The following is a 20859-nucleotide window of genomic DNA, read 5'->3' as shown; positions in this document are numbered from 1 at the left end:
TCTTTGGGAATTGTGAGAATCTGCTGTGTCTGGTATAAACCCTAGGGGGGTCTGGAAAAGTAAGAGAGCTCTTTACGTTGTTGTGCTTGTACAGGTGAAATGTATCAGGAGGCAGCATTTGAATCACTCCGGTGAAGTTCAGCACCTTTCCGGGACCCCTGACATATCAAATGGTCCTCTTAGCCACAGTGACAGAAATACTTTTCCCAGTGTGGTTGTCCTTTGGAAGTGTCTGGTTTGAGTGCCGTGGGCTTTCCCTCTTTGTAGGGCAGTTTTGGGAAGCGCTCGGACAGCCCGTCAGCTGCTGCCGACGCTGATGCCTCGGATGTGCAGTCAGTGGACTCCAGCTTATCCAGGAGAGGAACTGGGACAAGTAAAAAAGACACTGTTTGTCAGGTAACTGGTGGTACTGGGAAGTGATGGATACTAAATATGCATCCCCCTTTTCTGTTTTCACATTACACTGCTTCGTTTTAACCATGTCTCATAACGATGTCTCTCAGATAGAATATCCAGGATTTTAGGATTTATGCTCTGAAAAGCATTCCTATGAAATGGTCATTAAATTATTCCTAAGCCTTCCTGCGTGCCAGGAAGCTCAGAAGCTGCAAAGTGGTGTCTAATCCAGACCTGCCAGCATCTGTAGAAAAAGTAGATGCCGTTTTCTGTTCCATTTGAAGATTTCATGTGGTCATTCAGGATAGGGCAGAGCGAGGATTTTCCAAGAGAAAATCCTGGAATCTTCTGGTCAGTAGTAAAGGACGTGAAGAGCAAGAGCAGCTTGTTCCCTGAAAATGAAGGAGTGTGGGTGGATCCTGTAATGCCTCTCCTGTCTCTGTCCGGGCTCGCGCTGTTCCCAGGGCAAGATGCAGGGAGTGCTGGGATTGCCCTCAGGAGCGCTGGGATTGTCCTCAGCCCAGAGACTTACCGTAGCTCTGGAGCGATTTCCAGCCCGTTCCTGTGCTGGCACCTGGCAGCCACTGGCGTTTCAGGGTGTCAGGTACCCCGTTCCCTGCTGAGCTCTCTGCCTGTTCCAGATCTGCGAGAGCTATGGCGAGTCGCTGCTGGCCTGCGAGGGCGAGTGCTGCAGCGTGTTCCACCTGGAGTGCCTCGGCCTGAAGGCTGTGCCTGAGGAGAAGTTCATCTGTGCCGAGTGTAAGAACGGTGAGTGTGTTCCAGTGCCTGGAAAACTGGGAGGGATTTCCGTCTTTGCTCGGGAGCTGCATTCTGGTCAGAGCAGGACCGTGTGTTCCAAGGGTTTTGGGAGTAAGTTTGGGTTATTCCAGTACTTTTTTAACCTCTGAGGACAGGTTCTCATTTTCTGCTTAGCAAGTACCTCGTAAGAAAAAAGTAATAAACTGCTTAGGGTTTTACTTGGAATAAGAGAGTTTAGTGTGAGCAGCAAGTCCACAGTTACTGTGGATCACAGTGTGCCCGTTCTGGGAGAGAAGGAGCCTGCATTGCTCACTCCAGTGTAACTCTATTGGCTTCAGAAGTTTTTTAACAATGCAGTACCACAAAGAGTTGGCCATTATAGTTGTTCTCCATTATTCCATCTTTTCCAAGGAGAACACACGTGCTTTTCCTGCAAGCTGCCTGGCAAGGATGTGAAGCGCTGCTCCGTCAGCACCTGCGGGAAGTTCTACCACGAGTCCTGTGTCCGCAAGTTTGCCACGGCCCTGTTTGAGTCCCGGGGGTTCCGGTGCCCACAGCACTGCTGCACTGCCTGCTCCATGGACAAGGACATGCACAAGGCCAGCAAAGGTGAGGGCAGCTGCTCCGAGCGGGGAGGAGGCTCAGCTGTGTCTCCACAGTAACAGTCGCTCCAATTCCACCCTCTTAACACAGCAAGGAACGAGAGTTTCCTCCTCAGCGGGGTCATTAACTGAGATCTCTCTGGGTGGGAAGCAGCTGGCAGCCTGAGACTGCTGTGGAGTGTCCCTGGATCCACACTCTTGTCAGCTGGTGGTGCTGGGTTTAATGGAAGCCAAGGCTTTGTAGTGTGAGGGCCAGGGAATGTTGGTTTTTAAAGACTGTTTGTAGTGGCGTTTAGAACAATTATTTATCGAGGAAAAGATCCTTTTAGGAATGAGCCAAGATATTTAAACCAAAAAAAAAAAAAAATGGACTCTAGAATGATGAAAATTTTTCTTAACGGTTTTAAAGTGCAAGTTGAGGGTTAACACTAGTGAAACTTATTAAAAAAAAAAAGGTATAACTGTTAATCCTGCCCCGTGGTGCCCCTGTGCTGGGTGGGCTCGCTGGTGCTGGGTGTCTGCAGCGGCTCAGCCCGGCTGACGCGGTGCCTCTCGTGTTTCTGTCGCGCAGGTCGCATGGCGAGGTGTCTGCGGTGCCCCGTGGCCTATCACTCGGGAGACGGCTGCATCGCCGCCGGCAGCCTCTTTGTGTCATCCCACATCCTCATCTGTAGTAACCATTCCAAAAGGACTCACTCCTCATCAGCTGTAAATGTAGGCTTTTGTTTCGTTTGTGCAAGAGGTGAGACGCTTGGTTTTTTCCCTCTTCTGTGGTTCCGCTGTCACTTGTGCAGTTTAGTGATAAAAATTTAAGTGTTTCATGAGGAACTCCTCCCTTAGGGCTCACTGGCGATAAATGCTGCTGGGATTTTTTTATTTTATTTAATTTCATTTTATTTTGGTCAACAGTTCTCATGAGATTCCACTTGCTGTCCATAACATTTGAAAGTCAGAAGCAGTGATAGGCACTTGGGCTGACTTGTTTTGCCTGTAGGGAAAAGTGAATCCCAATTCCTCAGTTCCAGCCATTGCGCACTGAGAATGGCTACTGGGTTATTAATCACTGTATTAAGCAGAAGGGGATTCTTTCACTACTCACAAACTTAAAACTGTTTAAATTTCTAAGGCTAAAAGGTAGGATTTACTCATGAACTAGAAAAATTCATTTTAATTTAAAGCTGCCATCACATTTGAGAACTTTGAAAGAAAACCTTTAGCAGTACTGTATGAGCAGGTTTCGTGCTGGGCTTTCCTGTATGCCAAAGTTCTCTTTTTTTTTTCTCTTTTACTTTTTTCCTTTTTTTTTCCCCCACTTGTTACTTTTATGGCTCTTCAGTCACCAGGGTTCTGCCAGAGAACAGCTTAAAAAGTGTTGGTGCATCAGTTGCTTCAGTCTCAAAATTTGAAAGCACTGGTATCCTTAGGTGTTGAAATAATGCTAATATGTACCTTCTACAGAATCACAGCAGTTTATATTGGAGGTTCTCTTCAGCAGCTTTGAGAGTCACTAATAAGGAGGTGAAAGTGAGCTGGATCCTGAAGTCATTTGTTTTCACTTGTGTTCATTCAGGTGGAGGTTTAGTTTGCCCTGACTTTGCAAGGGCAGAATAGCAGTTATAGATCTCTGAATGGTAAGGGATAGCTGGTGCCAGAATAATTTCCTTTCTACCTCCTTTCTTTTCCTTTTCTTATTTCCAAGTAACTTGGGAGCCATCATGAAGGATCGCATTTAAAATAAAATATTTTGAAAATCCAGAAGCTCAAAGTGAAACAGTGAGGTTTGGAATGTGTAAAAGGATGTTCGCAAGATGCTTCAGTGTTTCTCCTTTTATGGGCTTACTTAAACATTTTGGGGCCACCCCTAGGCAGGATATGTGTGATGTGAATCACATCAGGGACTCAGTGGGGCATTCCACATCAGATGGAATTCTGAGAAAAATGAGTACCCATCCTTCAACTTTGTTGTCTTGTGCATTCCCTGAGCCTTAGTTACCAGAACTTGAACAGTTACAAACCACTACTGCTGCCTGAATCCTCTGTGTCCTACAGCAACTCTCTACTTGTTCTTCCAGAACATTCTTGTGGGGTTTGTTTAGGCTGAGCGGGAATCAGGAGCCAGAGTGCTGAGAACAGCAGCTGGGGCAGGAGCACTGAGCACCTCCTCAGAAAGAAATGGGGAACTGAATGCTTTAGAAATCCTTGGGCATCTCTGTGTGAGAGTGGTGATTTAATTAATGTTAGTTGCTGTCAGAGCAAGGGAGTTTGTATTTAGGTGCAGTTACTGAAGTGAGCAATGTAGATGTGAGGCAATCCATAAAATATGGAAACTTGCTTATGGTTGAAATACTTGAAATACGAGCTATTTTAAGACTTCTTATCCACCTTTCTGCAATGCCCTCCATTAAGCACATCGCAGTTCATGATTGCATGTGTAGGTCACCCTTGTTCTAGGAATCCTCTTGAGGTTGTGTGTCCAGGTGGGCTGACACCGTTCTCCTTACAGCACTGTTTTAGCCACCCTGTTCCAAGAGCTTCTTTACAGCCCTCAGCTGTGTGTCCCCCAGGGAAAGAACCAGGGGCTCTCTTGGTCTCTCATCTTTCCTGCTTCTTTTGGGGCTCAGTTGCTCTGCTCTTCCTATGAGCTTCTGGCCAAACCCTTCTGCTCCGTAGCTCTGTGCTCTCCCCTGGGCTCTTTGGAGCAACAGGAGAAACTCTTCTTGGTGGAGAAGGCCAGAGAAATGCACAGGCCTGTGGCTTCCTTTTGCCAGGTGGGAGGGAGAGGGGAGCCCACAGATCCAAACTGGTGCCTTTCTTGTGCTTTCCTGTAGATACACAATTGAGGGGTAAAAGCACAACTGAAATTCCACTTAGAAAAAGCTTTTTCAGCACAAGACTTTCCAGTTGAGTCTCTCCAACACAGCCTCTTTGTTAGCAAAGAAGCTTTCTGTCAGACTTTCCTTTTTCTTCATTTTATCCTTTTTTCGTTCCCACATACGCATTAGAAGTGGTCATTGGGTTTATTTGATTTTTCCTTCATGGAATCATGGGTAGTTTCATTGCAACTCATCTCTTTCTGTTTGTTTCGTATAGGGCTGGTAGTGCAGGACCATTCAGACCCCCTGTTCAGTTCCTATGCCTATAAGTCCCACTACCTACTGAATGAGTCAAATCGTGCTGAGTTGATGAAATTACCTATGATTCCTCCTCCTTCGTCAGCTTCCAAAAAGAAATGTGAGAAAGGTAACCAAAATAGTTTCTTTCTCTTTAATTTACTTTTGCTTTTTCTATTTTTTTTCTCTCTAAATCAACGGAGAAATGTCTGCTTGTCCCCACACTGACTGCTTTCAGTGACCTTCACTCATGGTTATTGTGAGCCTGTGTTCATGTTGGCAATTTTTTTTTCTTTTTTTTTTTTTTTTTTTTCCTTTTTTTTTTTTTTTTTAATTACAAAAGGGCTTAAAATAATTGCTGTCACTAAATTCTTGCTGGAAGAGGTTCAGTCACTCTGTTTGTGGCCTGGGCTGTTCCAGCTTCAGGGAGCTGGTGTTTGCTTTTGCACAGCAATGTGAAGAGGAGGCAAATGGATCTCGATACTATTGCAGTTCAGTGTTTACCTGGATGACTTAAAGCCACTTCTTAAATTGATTTGACATGTGGAAGAAGGGGAAGAATGTGCTGTTTCGGGTCTTGTGCAGAGCCTGAGAGAAGAGAGGACATTTGGGGTGGGACGAGGGAGGGTGCTGTGTCCATCCAGAGGGAGAAGGCAGTCAGGTTTGACCTGTGTGTGTCCCCTCTAGTCCCTGGGCCTTGTGTCCCACCTCCAGCACCCAAATTCCCCACAGAAATTTGGTTCCCTGAGGGCGTTCCCAGCCAGTGCCCCATTTCCCAGCCCAAGGCAGGTTGTTTTGAGCATTTCTAGAGCGATGGCTTCCAGTAGTCCTGTAATTCCTGAGAACAAGAATTATTTTGAGCCCTGTGCTTAGCTTGAGCCATATCTGCCTAATGCATCCCGAGAGCAATGTTGGGTTTTTTCTTGCTCAGCACTGACAGTTTTGTGTTTGATTTTGTTTGATTTTTGCATCTCTTGGCATTTTCCCATCTCAGATAATGTTTCAGTAATTTGTCTGTATTTCCTCTGAACTTATATTTGCAAAAAAATACTTTAAATTTTTCATTGTGGGTTTGGGGAGCTCTGGAGACTCCATATGGCTGGATTTTACTGGTTTTAGCAGAGGAAATACAGTGTTGGTCATGCAACTGGATTGTTTAAGGAATGCTCATTGTGACATGCAACGATCAATTAATGCAACAATATTTTGGGAAGTCTATAGGTGGACAAGATTTTCTGATAAAGGTTTGAAAGGGACTATTCACACCTCTCTTGGTATTGTGAAAATTGCTTTGAATACCCTCGAGTCTCTACCAGATTTTCCATCTGGGGAACAAAAACTTGTTAATTTTGAAATATATATCTGCAAAAATGTGTAAATGTGTATATGTGTATATATATATATAAACATATATAAAATATTATATGTAATGTATCAAGTCATATTGTATGAGCTGCTTTGCTGAGGGCTTAGAGATGTGCTGTGGCTCTCCACACCTAATACAGCTGCCAAAATGTGAGACAGGCAAAACAACTTTTGCCCAAATAAGTGTAAACCTCAGAAATTCACGTCACTCCCCACACTGAGGTTCCCTCTGAGCACCAGGAACTTTTGGGATGGGGACAACTCGCGTGTGTCTCGTTCTGCTTTACGTACTGGGCTTATCCTGGTAAACCCCTTTTTGTGGAATAGACACAATATTACAATTCTTTTTCCTGTCCCTGCTGCAGAAAAGCATTGACCAACCTATAGGCTGTGGGTTTGGTGCTCACTAATGATTGCTGGGGACTCGGTCAGAACAATGTTGATTGAAAAAGGATTCCTTAAAAACGCGGGGGTTTTTTGTTGTTTTGGCCATCCCCAAAGAAATAAAAGCTGGCAGCGCTGCTCTCAGCTGCAGTGCTGCCCTCAGGGATGGTGCTCCTCCTGCCAACTCTCCTCATCTTGAAATCCTCAGCTGCTTTTTTGGGTGCTTGATGCAGTTAAGAGTCACAAGTTGCCTTTGCAGTCCTTTTTTTAACCAACATTGTTAGGTTTGACTTGATCCCTCTCTTTTGCCGTTTTTCTGTGGGGCAGTGGGAATGTAGAGCGGATGATTTAAAGTGAATGTCCATTGCTGTGCACCGGGGGAGCAAATCCTGACTTCTACAAACCAAGCAGGGCTTCTTTGTTTCAAGGTGGCAAACTGTTGTGCTGTGAGTCCTGCCCAGCTTCCTTCCACCCCGAGTGTCTCAGCATAGAAATGCCTGAGGGATGCTGGAATTGCAATGACTGTAAAGCTGGGAAGAAGCTGCGGTACAAGCAGATCGTTTGGGTCAAGCTTGGGAATTACAGGCAAGTTCACCATTTGGGGGTTTTAGTGCTGTGGGTGTTTAACGGATTCTGGAATTGCAGGGCATAAAGCAGCTCAGTCGTCGCGAGCAGGAACTGGAAATGCAATAATCCATCTGCTGTGTGTCAGACATGGATGTCACCCTTGAAGTGCAATTCTCCTGCTGTTCCCAGGCAGGGGTGGACATGGGATTGCACTTACCTTTGCTCTGTAGAGTGTGGTCACCACACGGAACAGGGGCTGGCTTGGAGTCCAGCTGTCCTTGCTGGTGTTTGCTTTAGTCACCTGCAGCAATGCAGGTGTTTGCAGGGCATCCCAGAAATCCACTCGCAGGCCATGGATGGTCTTAAAAAGCTTTTCCAAAACTTGGAGGAAGAACTTCACTTGTGTTTTTGCGTGGAGCTTCCCAGGTGTTGCCAAAGGGAGCCGTGGCTGCATGAGGAAGGTCATTTCATTATGAAAGGAAAACTGGCTTTTATTTCTCAGTCCCATTAGGAAAGCTGGAAAGCTCTGGTTCAGGGAACTTATATTGTTCTTTTTTCTCCTTCTCTGCAGGTGGTGGCCAGCAGAGATCTGCAATCCCAGGTCTGTGCCTCTCAACATACAGGGCCTCAAACATGATATCGGGGACTTCCCAGTATTTTTCTTTGGTTCACATGACTACTATTGGGTACACCAGGGCAGAGTTTTCCCTTATGTTGAAGGAGATAAAAGCTTTGCTGAGGGGCAAACTAGTATTAACAAGACCTTCAAGAAAGGTAAAATCAAACAAAGTTTATAGTGGTTTATGACAAAAATTCCACGTGTTTGTGTCTCCATCACCACTTAACCTGCATGGGAATATTATGTGACTAGTGTTCTGTGTTCACGTGAAATCCAAGCATTGTGTCGATCCCTTGACTGCAGATAAAAATGTGTTTCTTTAAGTGCCTACTCATTGTGTGTTGTTGTGGGCCAGTTCAGTTCTTCCACAAACTGGGAAATGTTAAGATGGAGCTTGGGCTCTGCTGCATGGGATCATTGTTCAGTATCTCAGTACCTGCTGACAGTACCTGCTGACAGATTCATGATAAACGGCAATAACTCATTTTTAGCTTGTCTTTTTGTTAATACAGTTCTATTCCTAGCATTAAAAAAAAATAAATCTAAATAGATACATGTACATGTTTGATAAGCAGCAGCTGGGGCTAATTGCTTTCTGTTCTGAACTCCCTGCACAGCACTTGAAGAAGCAGCAAAGCGCTTCCAGGAGCTGAAAGCACAAAGAGAAAGCAAAGAGGCTTTGGAAATTGAAAGGAATTCAAGGAAACCTCCACCCTATAAACACATTAAAGTGAGTTGGCTTCTTTCTTTTCTGTTTTTAACCTATGTATGAGTAAGTATGCCCAGAGAAGTTTTGGCTGCCCCATCCCTGGCAGTGTCCAAGGCCAGGTTGGGCAGGGCTTGGGGAAACCTGGTCTAGTGGAAGACGTCCCTGCCCATGGCAGGAGGTTGGAATGGGATGAACTTTAAGGTCCCTTCCAACCCAAACCATTCTATGATTCCATGATTCTGAGTTATGGACTTAAACCAGTGCTTGCAACAATTGAAGCCTAAAGAAATTCTCACAGATCATTTTGCTGTTCTTTTCACCAATACTTTGTTCTATCTTACAGTGCCATTAAAACACAGGATGAAATCATTATTTTCTTGCCTTCTCATGTCAGTTGTTGACTCTGTGTTCCTTGTGCATTGTCTTCATCCTCTGTTCTCCTCCTTTGTTGCCCAGTCCAACAAGGTGATAGGGAAGGTTCAGATCCAGGTGGCCGACCTGTCGGAGATCCCCCGGTGTAACTGCAAGCCCTCGGACGAGAACCCGTGCGGGCTGGAGTCGGAGTGCCTGAACAGGATGCTGCAGTACGAGTGCCACCCGCAGGTGTGCCCGGCGGGGGAGCGCTGCCAGAACCAGTGCTTCACCAAGAGGCTCTACCCCGACGCCGAGATCATCAAAACCGAGCGCCGCGGCTGGGGCCTCAGGACCAAAAGGAGCATTAAAAAGGTACGGCGGCCCAGGACAAAGGCTGTCACAGCCACCTCAGCGTGGGTCTGGGTGAAAACACTGCGTTCTGCACCTCCAGCGAGTGCATTGCTGTGAGTGTTTTAACCTTTTAGCCTGGCTGCAGAGTGATGCCCAGGGCTTGGTGTTGACTCCTTGTATCAGGGTGTCGGTCACATCCCAGCTCTTCTGAGTTCCTTAGCCCTACGAGCCCACAGTGTGTTCTGCTTTTAAATGTGGATTTTAAAAGAAAACAGGAAAGTTGAAAGGATTTTAGAGAACTGATGACTGTCTTGTCAGTGAGTGCAGGAACAGGGCTGGGCTGTGCTGCCTTTTATTCTGAGGCAGTTTATTGCTTGGACAGGAAGTACTTGGTGCACATATTCCGATTGTGCCTATGGGACCATTAAAGTGCAACACTTTTTGATGATTATTTTTTTACAGGAAATACTTTTCTCTGTGTTGCTCTCCTTTGTCATCATGAGTAGGATGCGTGGGTTTCTTATTTTTGTTCTCCTCCCCTCCGCAGGGTGAGTTTGTGAACGAGTATGTTGGGGAGCTCATTGACGAGGAGGAGTGCCGGCTGCGCATCAAACGTGCCCACGAGAACAGTGTCACCAATTTTTATATGTTAACTGTGACCAAGGTGAGATTTATTGTTCCATACAAACTGTCGCTGGTCAGCAGGAAACCTTGTTTTCCTTTGTAAGTACTAAACTCATCTTTGTCTTTTTTCCTTGAAGGACCGAATAATAGATGCTGGCCCAAAGGGGAACTACTCCCGTTTTATGAACCATAGTTGTAACCCAAACTGTGAAACACAGAAGTGGACAGTGAATGGTGACATTAGAGTTGGACTGTTTGCTCTTTGTGACATTCCTGCAGGTAAAAGGATGGCACTATTGAGCATGTTTGCATTTGTCTTGCGATGGCCAAATTCCTCACTTGGAATCACGTTCTTTTTCTTTAAAGTTACTTAATACCAGTGGCATGTTTAGGAACTTTGTCAGTCATTGGAGTGGAGACAATATTTAGGTTCCAGTTCTAACAGGGGTCTTACAAATACTAACAAAACATCACTGTCACAGGCCTGTTGTTCCCCAGTGTCCGTGTGGGTGAATTGGTTTTCCTTGAATTGCAGGAATGGAGTTAACATTCAATTACAACCTGGATTGCCTGGGCAATGGCAGGACCGAGTGTCACTGCGGAGCAGAGAACTGCAGCGGCTTCCTGGGAGTGCGTCCGAAGGTACGTGGGTGAACGGTGAAGCTTCTCCTGCCAAATCCAGGAATTTCCTAGGGCAAAGAGAGGGATTTGATTTATTTGACTCTTCAGCCTATGTAGTACTTTCCACCCCTGAAAGTCCCTAAGGATTTTAGTGTGCCCTACAGTGCTGTTGTGTCTGGGGAGAAGTTGTTAATTTACCAGACTGTTAATTCAGAAACATCTGGATGGGCACTTCTGGCTTTTACAGCTTAACGACTTTTTTGAGTGGATCTAATTTAAGCAGAATTCATGCAAATAATAACCCAAAGTAGATTTTAATGCCAGGGGTTTGTAAGTGACCGTGTGCTGTGGTTTTGTCCTTGTTAGACAGCGTTTGCAACAGCAAATGAAGAGAAGGTGAAGAATGCAAAGTTAAAGCAGAAGAAACGGAAAATAAAAATGGAACAGAAGCAGATGCATGAAGACAACTGTTTCCAGTGTGGAGATGGGGGAGAGCTGGTCATGTGTGATAAGAAGGACTGTCCCAAAGCGTACCACCTCCTATGCCTTAACCTGACTCAACCACCTTTTGGTAAGAGCAGTTGTGTGGCCAAGAGAGGCCTGAAAATGCAAAATAAACTGCAGTGCAAAATAGATTCCTGTCAGTGAGAAGTAGCACCAGCCACCTTAAGAGCTGATTTTTCTAAACCTTCTTTGCATTCATTTGAGCAATTCCAAATGGAGTGAGGGTTAAAGGCCAGTGTTGTCCCCTAAATGCACTAATTCCAGCTTCCTGTCTCTCTCTGCTCCCATCCCCAGGAAAGTGGGAATGTCCGTGGCATCAGTGCGACGTCTGTAGCAATCCTGCTGTTTCCTTCTGTGAGTTCTGCCCCCATTCCTTCTGTAAGGATCACGAGAAGGGAGCCCTGGTGCCGTCGGCGCTGGACGGCCGCCTCTGCTGCTCCGCACACGACCCCAAATCTCCCGTGGCACCCGAGTACTGGAGCAAGATCAAGTGCAAATTGGAAGCACAGAATGCTGTGGAAGAGGCGAAGGAGTGATTTTGGTTAAAGACAAACGCGGGAGGGGAGAAGAGGGGCAACAGGCGACGAACTCGGGGAGGCTGCGATGCCACGCTCAGTCTGCCCTTGGAGCTGTCGCGTGTGGGCTGGAACGGGACCATTGACCTGAGCGAGCAGAACCAGGCAGTGGTGTTTGGTTTTTATTGTTTGGTCTTTCTTTTACCCTTGAATGTGCTACAGCAGCTCTTACTGTTGGAAACCAGGAACGTCTTGGCCTTCGAAGAAAACCGTAGACCTTTAGACAGTGAAAAGAATATTCTGTTTAAAATAATGTTCTTTGAGTGTAGAAAGCAAAACATAGCAACATATTTATTTATTTAATTTTGAAAGGGTGTTGAAGATCTGGCTTTGATCAGTCAACGTGTCTTTGAAAACAAAACAGCGAAGCCAATGTAACTTTTGTGTCTAGTTTATGGAAAGAGCAAAGCCTCCCCCCTCTGTAACGCTGAGATGCCAAACAGACAGGTGTGGGTGTCAGACCAGGTGACTCTGAAATGCCTCTGTTCCAGTACTTATTGTTAAAGGCATTGGAGAAGGTAGGTTGTCTCTCGTGTTAACTTATGAATATTATTGTGAAACTTTTCCTGTGAGAAATCAGGTGTGTGACTTCTTGGAAGTGCTCGTAACATGAGGTCTGGCAGTGTTTAAGGAGGGAAGAAGTGGTGGTTCCTTGCTCCAGAGCTGTAATGGGTGTTTGCAAATAGGTGAAAATTCAGAGTTCAGTTGCACGGTGGTCGTTTCTTTATCCTGCCAATGTGGCATCCTTTCCCAGGCAGGAGAGGCTCCCAGTCTCAGAGCTGAAGTCAGTCCTGCTGGTGCATTTGTCATCTGCCACATCTGCACTGGTTTGGTGGCAGGTACTGAGTGTGATTCTTCAGTGCTGCCTTCTCAGGCTCCCCGTGGCTTCAGGGAACACTTGGGCACATAAGGGACCCGACCCATGTGCGTGTTGGTTTTGATTGAATGGTTAGGTTTGGGTTTTTTCTTTTGCTGAGAGAGATCTTCTAACTTTAATCTTCGTCGTTAGTGGAGCTGAGGAACATCTCAGCACTTCCTTGATGAACAGGGTATTTTGTGTCTGGGGAATGGGCCGTATCCCAGCAGCCAGCTGGAGCCTCAGGAGATGGTTCTCTGTTGGATTTCCTCCGTTAATCAGAGAGACAGACTCCTTCAGCGAGGCTTTGGAAGTGGCTTAGGTCGGCTCCTGCTCCAGATTTTCTTTAGAAAACCTATTTTCCTCCATTTGTTTGTGCAAGGAGCCATGGGGCACTGGTGTCCCCAGGCTAGAGTTGGTTTTGGTGACCTTTTTCCCCCAGCCCATGATCTCACCACGCACTGTGTGTCCCCCCTGCCCCGGTACAGCGAGTACTTCTGACCTGTGTACTGATAATACCTGTTCCCTGCCAGCCTTTGCTTATGAGTATTGAAAATAATCAAGTGTTGCTGGCATCTGGCTGAATTCAGCCTTGGAATTAAGAACCTTATCTCTGGAAAACTGCTTACACAAACCGACGGGAACATGGAGAATTCTCAGATTCTCCGTGGAGGGAATAGGCTGAAAAAGCCCATGTGGGATTTGGAACACATCTTGCCTCTGCCCAGTGTCCTTCTCATCCTCAAATTTATGTACAGGGGGAAAGTTGTTTTGTTGTTTTGGTTTTTTTTGTGTGTGTGTGTGCAATTGTAGAATGACAGGATACACTACAGTCCCTGAGCAGCTGCTGTGCCATGGACTCAGCTCTGAGCACCTGCCCACACCCTCCCTTGGGAAGCAGAACCTGTGGGTGTCTGGGACAGTCCTGGGACAGCGGCTCTTGGGACCCCTAAAGCACTTCATGCTGTGGGCTGTGCTCTGGTGAGGGTCTGGCACTAAGCCTGGAGAGCAGTGCTGGATTTGGGTGTTTTTTACAAAAACAGGATTTTATTTTTCTGAGCATTTTGTGTGAGAAATGTCTCTTTTTAAGCTCCCTGCTGAGGATGTTTAACCTTCTCAGAAATTCCAAACACGGCTCTTGCTGCAGCGTTTGTGGGGCTCGAGGGGTTCACTTTCTATGATTTATTAGGCTTGATAAAGTTCAGTGGTTTTCTCCTGGGAAGTCAGAGCATTCTGATGTTGCAGGTATCAGCTGATACATTTTATATATATTATATCTAAAATATATGTAATATATATATATGATATATTGTTTCCACCAAAAAAAAAATATTAATAACAGCCAACAGCTGGGCTTGGACTCAGAAGGGAAAACAGGAGATGGTTTGTGAGGCCGTGCAGTTTGTGAACAAAACACTGAATTGAAGAGAAGGTGAATCTTTCAAAAGGCTTTAACGTTGGGAGATGAGAAAATGCCAATTCAAAGTATCTTGGTGACTGGAGAGGCTGTTCTGAGTGCCAGACTCAGATGTTAAAATGCGTATTTTAACCACGTCTTTGCAGACTTAGTAACCAGAGCGCTATTCCTTAGTGTAATTCCTTTGTAAGGAGAAGATTACACAGCTATTCTGATGAATTGGCTTCAGCAGAGGGGGAGGCAGCTGCTGAATTAATTTGTGTGGGCTCCAGAATAAGGAACCTTGGATAGTTTGGTCATTTCATGCTGAGGCCTGGAGGAAATCCACAGAACTGGTCATTTTGGTGGAGAGCTGCAATGTGCTGTTCCAGCCTGTCGGTTGTTCCTTCATGGGAACACACTGGCACACTTTTCCCATAGTTTTGTGTTGAATTTTTGGGGTGGGCCCCACACTTCTGGTGACCCCCTGCCTCCAGCTGTGGCACCTGGGCAGTGCCTGAGCTGCTCTGCCCAGGTAACGGGGTTTGTGCTTTCCTGGAGCTTTTCCTCTGCAACTGCTCCTGAGCACAGCACAGATGCCCTGCAGCCCTTGGCCAGATGAGTCTAGAAGGTGGAATTCCATGATTTTGTGATTCCAGTGGTGCAGAGGCTGGTTCATCACTCCTGAACACACAGTGCAAGCTTTAGCTGTTGTAGCTGTCGGATTATTGTATAGACTTGTCCTGTCTGTAGACTGTTGAAGGCATTTGCGGCTCAGGAAGGCAATTTTGTGGGCAAATCACCTTCTCTGGTCACCACATGGTCTTGGAGAATCTGTTCAAATGGAGTAATAGGGCTGGAATGTGGATTTTTGGCCTTTCTTATAAAAAAGCCCCAACTTCTTGCATCTTAATTTCAGGATAGAATGGGAAAGACACAACTACTAAAACATGATTATCAATGAGCATAAAATCTGTATATATTGAAACTTTACAGAATTATGTGGGCGGGGAGGGGGGGAGGGTGGGATGGGGGTGTCTGACGCTGGTACGGAGAAGTCACTTTAACATGGAAACCTCTGCCTCATGAATTCAGGGTTTAATGTACTTGAAGCTCTGCGGTTCCTTTTACAGCTTTTTTTTTTTTTTTTTTTTATACATAATTTTTTGTATAACTGCATTGAAAATGTCCTTGGCTTCCCCCAAGTTCCTTCCTGCTCCCGCTGTACAGTGGATCCGTGGCAAACGGGAGGGTTTGGAAGCTGTCTCGGAGGTGTGTGCTCACCGGGCCTTGCGTGGGAGACGGCGACCTTGGAGCGATGCTGTCCCTTTGCTTCCCGTTCCCATCAGCTTTCCCCACCGTTTCTCTTTGTGTAGCAAAAACATTTGCACTTACAATACACTCCTACACGCTGGATGTGTTCCCGGTGTTGTTCTGAGGGAAAAAGAAGAAAAGCAAAGCTGTTCCCCACGATGCTGTGTTCCTGAGTGAGCAGCTCAGCTCCGTGCTCCCCTGGAAGGGGTCTCGTCATTCTGGAGCGGAAGGTGGGGAGCTGGCACTGTGCTTAGTGTAGGGGATTTCTGTGATTAATGTGAATCAAAAAGGGAAAACACGTACTAATTTGCCAAAGCCATTCACCACTCCCTGTTCCCCGGGGCTGTGCCCTCCCCATGCCACCGCCAGCTCTGGGGGCCGGGCGGCTGCCTGGGGTCCCCTCTGGAGATCCCAACTGAGTGGAGGTCCCTCGGAGCCCCCCACCGAGCAGTTCTCACTCGTGTTGGGTCATAAAGAGACTGGATGAACCCCCACATTCCCTGTTCCCAGGTGGAGCTGTATCTCTGTCTGTGTCACTTTTCCAACGAGCCAATGGTGTTGCCACAGCCCCTGGGGTGATCATGTCCCGTTTGAGCCGGGGGGTCGGGGGGATTTGCATTTGGGGTGCCGTGAGGACCCCAACCCGTTTGTCTCCACGCGAGTGATGTTGCACAACACAGATCCCTGTGGATCAACCTCCATCCCCACGTGCTCTGTAAGATGGACCTTTGTAGAGTTGTTATTTCTGTAGACTTTGTTTATCTGTAACAAACTTTGTAGATTCTGTGAAATGTTATTTTAACGAAATCACTCGAGTCTTTACTAGCAAAGCATTGATATTCACCCAAGTCGGTATGGAGGAGTTTTTGGATGCTGACGCAGCCCTGACACTAAGGAGGAGTGTCCGATTCCACGGGGCATTACTGTATCATGACTTGATGTTGCTGCATAGACTTTGAGATATCCGATATTTTGGGGGGTTTGTGTTGGCCTCTGTCCTCTTGCATAGTGTGAAGCCTGTAAAGCTGGTTCCCTGTACATAGATAGCTCCTGTCCTCTAGGTAGAGCGTATCGAGACTTGCCTGTAATATTTTAGCTTCTTACTGACTGTGTGTGATGGTAGAACATATAATTTTTGTACATTCTATTTACTGAAATGTTGCCTTTTTTTTTTTAATTTTATTTTACAAATACTCTGGAATTCAGATGTGGGGTTTTTTGGTTGTTTTTTTGTTTGTTTGTTTCTTTGTTTGTTTGGGGGTTGTTTGGTTTTTTTGTTTGGGTTTTTTTTTTTTTTTTGCTTTTCCGTGAGGATTCCTTTGGAAAGGTTTTTAATGACATTCCACTGATCTGAAATTTTTGCTTGAGGTTGACTTCAATAAATCGTTCTGAATGTTCCAATGATGAGATGACTCAGTTCCGTCTGGCGGCGTTGGGTTTGGGGGGGTGGATAACGGGACTCCCGGCTCCGGGGTTCCTCCTCCGGGAAGGGAGCGGAGGCTGCGCTCGCTCCGCCCCGGGGGCGGTGGCTCGTGGGGCGGGCAGTGGCCATGCGGCGAGCGGAGCTGGCGGCCGAGACCGCGCTGCGGGCCCTGCTGCTCGCCAGCTTCGGGTGAGTGCGGGACCCCCGCCCCGGCCCCCCCCGGGCCCGCCCCAGCGCTCATCTTCCTTGTGTCTCGTTCCAGGATCATGGAGTTCCTGCCGCCGTTCCAGCGCGTGGTGCAGCCCGAGGAGATGTGGCTCTATAAAAACCCCTACGTTGAGGTGGACCACGTCCCCACCGCCCTCATGTTTGTAAGTTTATGGGGTGCTTGGGGTGGGAAGGGACCGTAAATATCATCTTGTCGTGTCCCCTCCCACCGCGGGGGATGCCTCCCTTCCACCAGAGGAGGGTTCTCCAAGCCCCACCCAACCTGTGAACAATTCCAGGGATGGGGCATCCACAGCTTCTCTGGGCAGCCCGTGCCAGTGTTTCTTGCATTTACTTTGATTTTTTTTTTTCTCTGATGATAAGCTCTCCTCTTAAAGCAAAGCTGCTGGCTAAAGGCTTGTACTGCAGTACCTGGAGCTCCTAATGCAGGTTGCTGAAAGGGCAGGATATTGTATCCATGTGGATAAATAGCTCAAGGGAGGGGTTGGGAGGATGGAGCCCGGCTCTGCTCTGTGGAGGACGAGGCAAAAACTGAAACACAGGAATTTCCACCTGAACACAAGAAAAGACTTTCCTGTGTGGGTGACTGGCGCAGGCTTCTCAGAGAAGGGGGAGTCTCCTTCCCTGGAGGCACTCAGAATCCATCTGGACACAATCCTGAGTGACATTCTCCGAGGACCCTGAGCAGAGGGGTTGGACTGGATGGCCCCCAGTGGCACCTTCCAGCCCATCTCGTGAGATCAGTACAAACTAGATAAGACTTACAGTAACTTTTGTCATATTTTCAGGATTTACCATCCAGGCTTGTCTTTGGGATTTGAAGTTTATAAACTACTGTGGACTTTGCACTGTTGGTCATAATCTTGTTCCACGTCCAAATTACCAGGAGCACAAAGATAGCATAGCTCTCTCTATCAGGGAACATTTTCCTTGCTAGCAGCTATTTTTAGCAGAGTTTATTATCATTTTATTGTGAGATGTTTTCCTGAGGGCTCCAGGCTCTGTGAAGAGGGTTTGACATAACCTTATGTAGGACTTCCAGGAGACAGCATTGTCAGTGGGGTTGGCTCCCTCTGGAGCAGGTGTGAGGTCAGGGGCCGTGGCTCCTGAGTTGGGCAAGCTCCTGCTTTCCTGGCAAATGGCACTTGGGATTTTCTGCAAGAGGTGGGCACTGAACATTAAGGACAAAACCTCAGGGTAGCATTTGGAGCTGGTGGTGTAAAGCAGAACAGGTGCCAGAATTCAGGTGGGAGCAGGCTCCTTGGGAGCCTGGCAGCCTTGCCGTGGATGTCCCGGGGTGAAATCCCCCAGTGCAGTCGCGGCTGAGATGGGAATGATGATAACTGAATCAGCAGCTCCCGTGGTTTTGCTGACAGTGCTGCTGACAGGGCGCTAATACTGGGGCTTGCAGGGAGGGAAGAGCTGAGGTGCTGTGCCTGGGGACACCCCCAGTAACCAGCCAGAGCAGCACTCCCTGGCCAGAGGAGCTGTCTGAGCGCCCGTGGGCGTGCTGGGCTGATCTGGGCCTGCTGCAAACCCAGCTGGGATGGGTCTGTGCTTCTGATGGAAGTGCACGTTGGAGAGGGCAGTTGCTGCTCAACTTTGGGGAGGGGAAGCCTTCCTGAGCAACTGCCATGGTGTTCTGTGAGAGCTTAAGCCTGCTTCACTGGCACCTAAAAATCTTCTTGTTTCGTGCAGTTCATTGCATTTCTGTCTCCCTTGCTGCTCATCGTGCTGGCCAGGCTGTTCATGAGCGCCGACCGTGAGGACACGCAAGAAGCCTGCCTTGGTGAGCTCCTCCTCGTCCCAGGGGGCGGCAGTTTGAGCCCTGCCCGTGCCTGAATGTGCCTCGAAGCTGCACTTCCAGGTGGGGATGATGCTGACGTGACCCCTCTGCTCTCTCCCAGCTGCCAGCCTTGCTCTCGCCCTGAATGGGCTTTTTACAAACGCCCTGAAGCTCGTCGTGGGGAGGTGAGAGACCGGCTGGTTCCCAGCAGTGCCGCACGGGGAGGGCAGGGGGGCAGGTCTGTGCTGGGGCAGAGCAGGGCTAGGAGCTCAGTGTGACGTGCTGGAAAGGATGTGGGTTTCTCTAGCTGTAAAGGCAATTCAGTATCAGAGCAAACACTGGTGGGGACCTGCAGCCATCGCTCAGAGGGGCTCGCTCAGGGTTGCATTGGCACGGGGAGTGGATGTGGGTGCTCACACGCCAATGGCTGTGTGTTTTGTGCTCTGTGCTTCACGTCCCTGCCCCAGGCCACGGCCCGACTTCTTCTACCGCTGCTTCCCGGACGGCCGGGCCAACGCGGAGCTGGTGTGCACGGGCGACTCCCGCAGAGTGACCGAGGGCCGCAAGAGCTTCCCCAGTGGGCACGCTTCCTGTGAGTGCCCCACGTCCCCTTCCTGCTGCAGCCCTGGGCAGAGAGCTGTGGAGAGCAGAAGCTGCGGGGAGGGCAGCCTGGGTTCGCTTTGGCTGCGTTCACTGGCCTCGTCAGGGGCCTGAGGTTTCCCTCTGCAAAGCAGTGGGCTGAGAGCTGTGGTCAGAAGCAGTCTGTAACCCCGGGTGCCAGCTTCTGTGATCCATCATCACTCCCAAGCCAGTGCTTCCCTTGGCTCACAGGGGCAGGAGAGACTCCCCTTGCAGCCCTTCCACCACGGGGTGAGGGTCTGACTGAGGGCTCTCTGAGCTGTTCTGAGCCGATGCTGTTCCGTTCTCTTCCAGTCGCCTTCGCTGGTCTCGCCTTCTCTGCCTTCTACCTCGCGGGGAAGCTGCACAGCTTCACTCCAGGCCGGGGGGGCCGGGCCCTGCGCCTCTGTGCCTTCCTCCTGCCGCTCTTCCTCGCCACCCTCATCGCCGTGTCCCGCACCTGTGACTACAAACACCACTGGCAAGGTGGGTCAGTGTCTGCCTGCACACCCAGACAGGGCTCAGCAGGTGGGGCTGGGGTGCCACAGAGCTGTTCAGAGCCCACATCAGCAACCTGGGGGCTTGCTTACTCCTCTGGTCGTAATTCCGGTGCCTCCTGCAGGGTGCTGATGCCTTTCTCTGTGTTTTTGGTTTTGCAGCCGAGGGTCAGGCCGCAGATCCAGCTGAAAAGCTGGTGCTGGAGAATTAAATCAGCAGGGAAGCTTTGGGAGGGTGAAGGGTCATTAACTCTCCTCTGGTCTTGCCCACAGATGTGTTGGTTGGCTCCGTGATGGGCTTGGTGCTTGCATACCTGTGCTACAGGCAGTACTACCCTCCCCTGACAGACTCCATGTGCCACAAACCATCTCTGTCCAAGCCCAAACCGCTGCCGGTGCACGAGGAGAAGCCTCCAGCTCCCGGCTTCCACCTGGACATACAGTGATGGGCTCTGTCCTGCTGATCCCTGGATGCCAGGGCAGGGCAAGGCTTTGGGGAGGCTGGTCAGGAGTGGTTCCGATGAGGAAGAGCCCCCAGGCAGGTGTTCCCTGCAGTGCTGGTGAGTTTCCTGCCCAGGGGCTTGTGTTGCTTCCTCTAATGGAATTTTATTGGTGTCCTCCACTTCGGGCCTGCTGTGAAGTGAGGGGAGCACTTGAGGTGCCACCTTGCAGGGTGACAGTCCAGGTATGAAGGTCCTGAAGCAAGAACTGGGAAAATCTGACAGTCCAGTGTGCCCAGTCTGGTGGGAGTCCTTGTGTCCAGTCCAGGAATCACCATTGGTCACCTCCCTGCAATCCAGCTGAGCTGTCCCAGCCCTTGTCCTGGGAAATGAAGTGCAGGACCTGCCAGCCTTGAGTAGTTTTTTCTAATTTGCCAAATAAAGGAGTTTAATTTTTTTAATGAGCTGTGGTACTAAAACTTTACTTCAAGGCCTGGGTTGTCGCTGTGTAAGCCATTTCCTCTGGTGTCTGCAGGGGTTGCTGGTGGGTGCTCATTTTGTACCTCTTTCCTTGCAGCTTTAGTGTAGTTGTAAGGAGATGACAGCAGAAAATGAAGGGGTGTCTGAGAGCATCCCTGCACCTGAGAGCACCCCTGCCCAGGTGCTTGTTTCCCTGCACATGGTTTGTCTCAGACAAGGCAGGGCAGTGCTACCAAGATCCAGAGCCAGCTGCCTGGCAGGACTGTGTGAGCAGCTGTTTG

The 20859-nt window shown here is 48.4% G+C and overlaps 2 protein-coding genes across 6 annotated transcripts in view; both read left to right on the top strand.

Annotated features, from left to right (window-relative positions):
• NSD3 (nuclear receptor binding SET domain protein 3) overlaps nt 1-16515 on the top strand; it is a 35205-nt gene extending 18690 nt beyond the window's left edge. Inside the window, exons 11-25 of one of the 4 annotated variants that reach the window (XR_007630134.1) lie at nt 268-396; nt 1038-1164; nt 1567-1764; nt 2329-2499; nt 4848-4997; nt 7045-7201; nt 7755-7957; nt 8420-8532; nt 8968-9237; nt 9764-9880; nt 9978-10119; nt 10376-10482; nt 10828-11032; nt 11260-12058; nt 14999-16515. Coding sequence is in view for 2 of the 4 variants with exons in the window: in XM_050326063.1 (XP_050182020.1) it covers nt 268-396; nt 1038-1164; nt 1567-1764; nt 2329-2499; nt 4848-4997; nt 7045-7201; nt 7755-7957; nt 8420-8532; nt 8968-9237; nt 9764-9880; nt 9978-10119; nt 10376-10482; nt 10828-11032; nt 11260-11501 (2331 nt within the window). In the remaining 2 variants the exon portion in view is untranslated. Of the gene's footprint in view, nt 1-267; nt 397-1037; nt 1165-1566; nt 1765-2328; nt 2500-4847; nt 4998-7044; nt 7202-7754; nt 7958-8419; nt 8533-8967; nt 9238-9763; nt 9881-9977; nt 10120-10375; nt 10483-10827; nt 11033-11259; nt 12171-14998 lie in introns of those variants that run through there. The other 3 variants (XM_050326063.1, XM_050326064.1, XR_007630135.1) reach the window with 3 other exon arrangements.
• Nucleotides 16516-16605: 90 nt separating this feature from the next.
• On the top strand, nt 16606-20559 carry PLPP5 (phospholipid phosphatase 5). 2 transcript variants are annotated; one of them, XM_050326068.1, is made up of 7 exons: nt 16606-16718; nt 16792-16900; nt 18456-18546; nt 18665-18728; nt 19011-19135; nt 19477-19647; nt 19932-20559. In XM_050326068.1, the coding sequence occupies exons 1-7, from the start codon at nt 16657-16659 to the stop codon at nt 20102-20104; spliced, it is 795 nt and encodes a 264-aa protein (XP_050182025.1). In that variant the 5' UTR covers nt 16606-16656; the 3' UTR covers nt 20105-20559. The 2 variants fall into 2 exon arrangements, with proteins under 2 accessions (XP_050182025.1, XP_050182026.1); XM_050326069.1 differs by lacking the exon at nt 16606-16718 and having other exon boundaries at nt 16797-16900; nt 18500-18546.
• The last annotated feature ends 300 nt before the right edge of the window (nt 20560-20859 follow it).

The sequence above is a fragment of the Myiozetetes cayanensis genome, unplaced genomic scaffold (assembly GCF_022539395.1).
Source record: "Myiozetetes cayanensis isolate MyiCay16 unplaced genomic scaffold, myiCay2020 scf30, whole genome shotgun sequence".
Classification (NCBI taxonomy): Eukaryota; Metazoa; Chordata; class Aves; order Passeriformes; family Tyrannidae; genus Myiozetetes; species Myiozetetes cayanensis.
The sequence above is the reverse complement of the archived record's forward strand: the minus strand, read 5'-3'. Positions and strand labels throughout refer to the sequence as shown.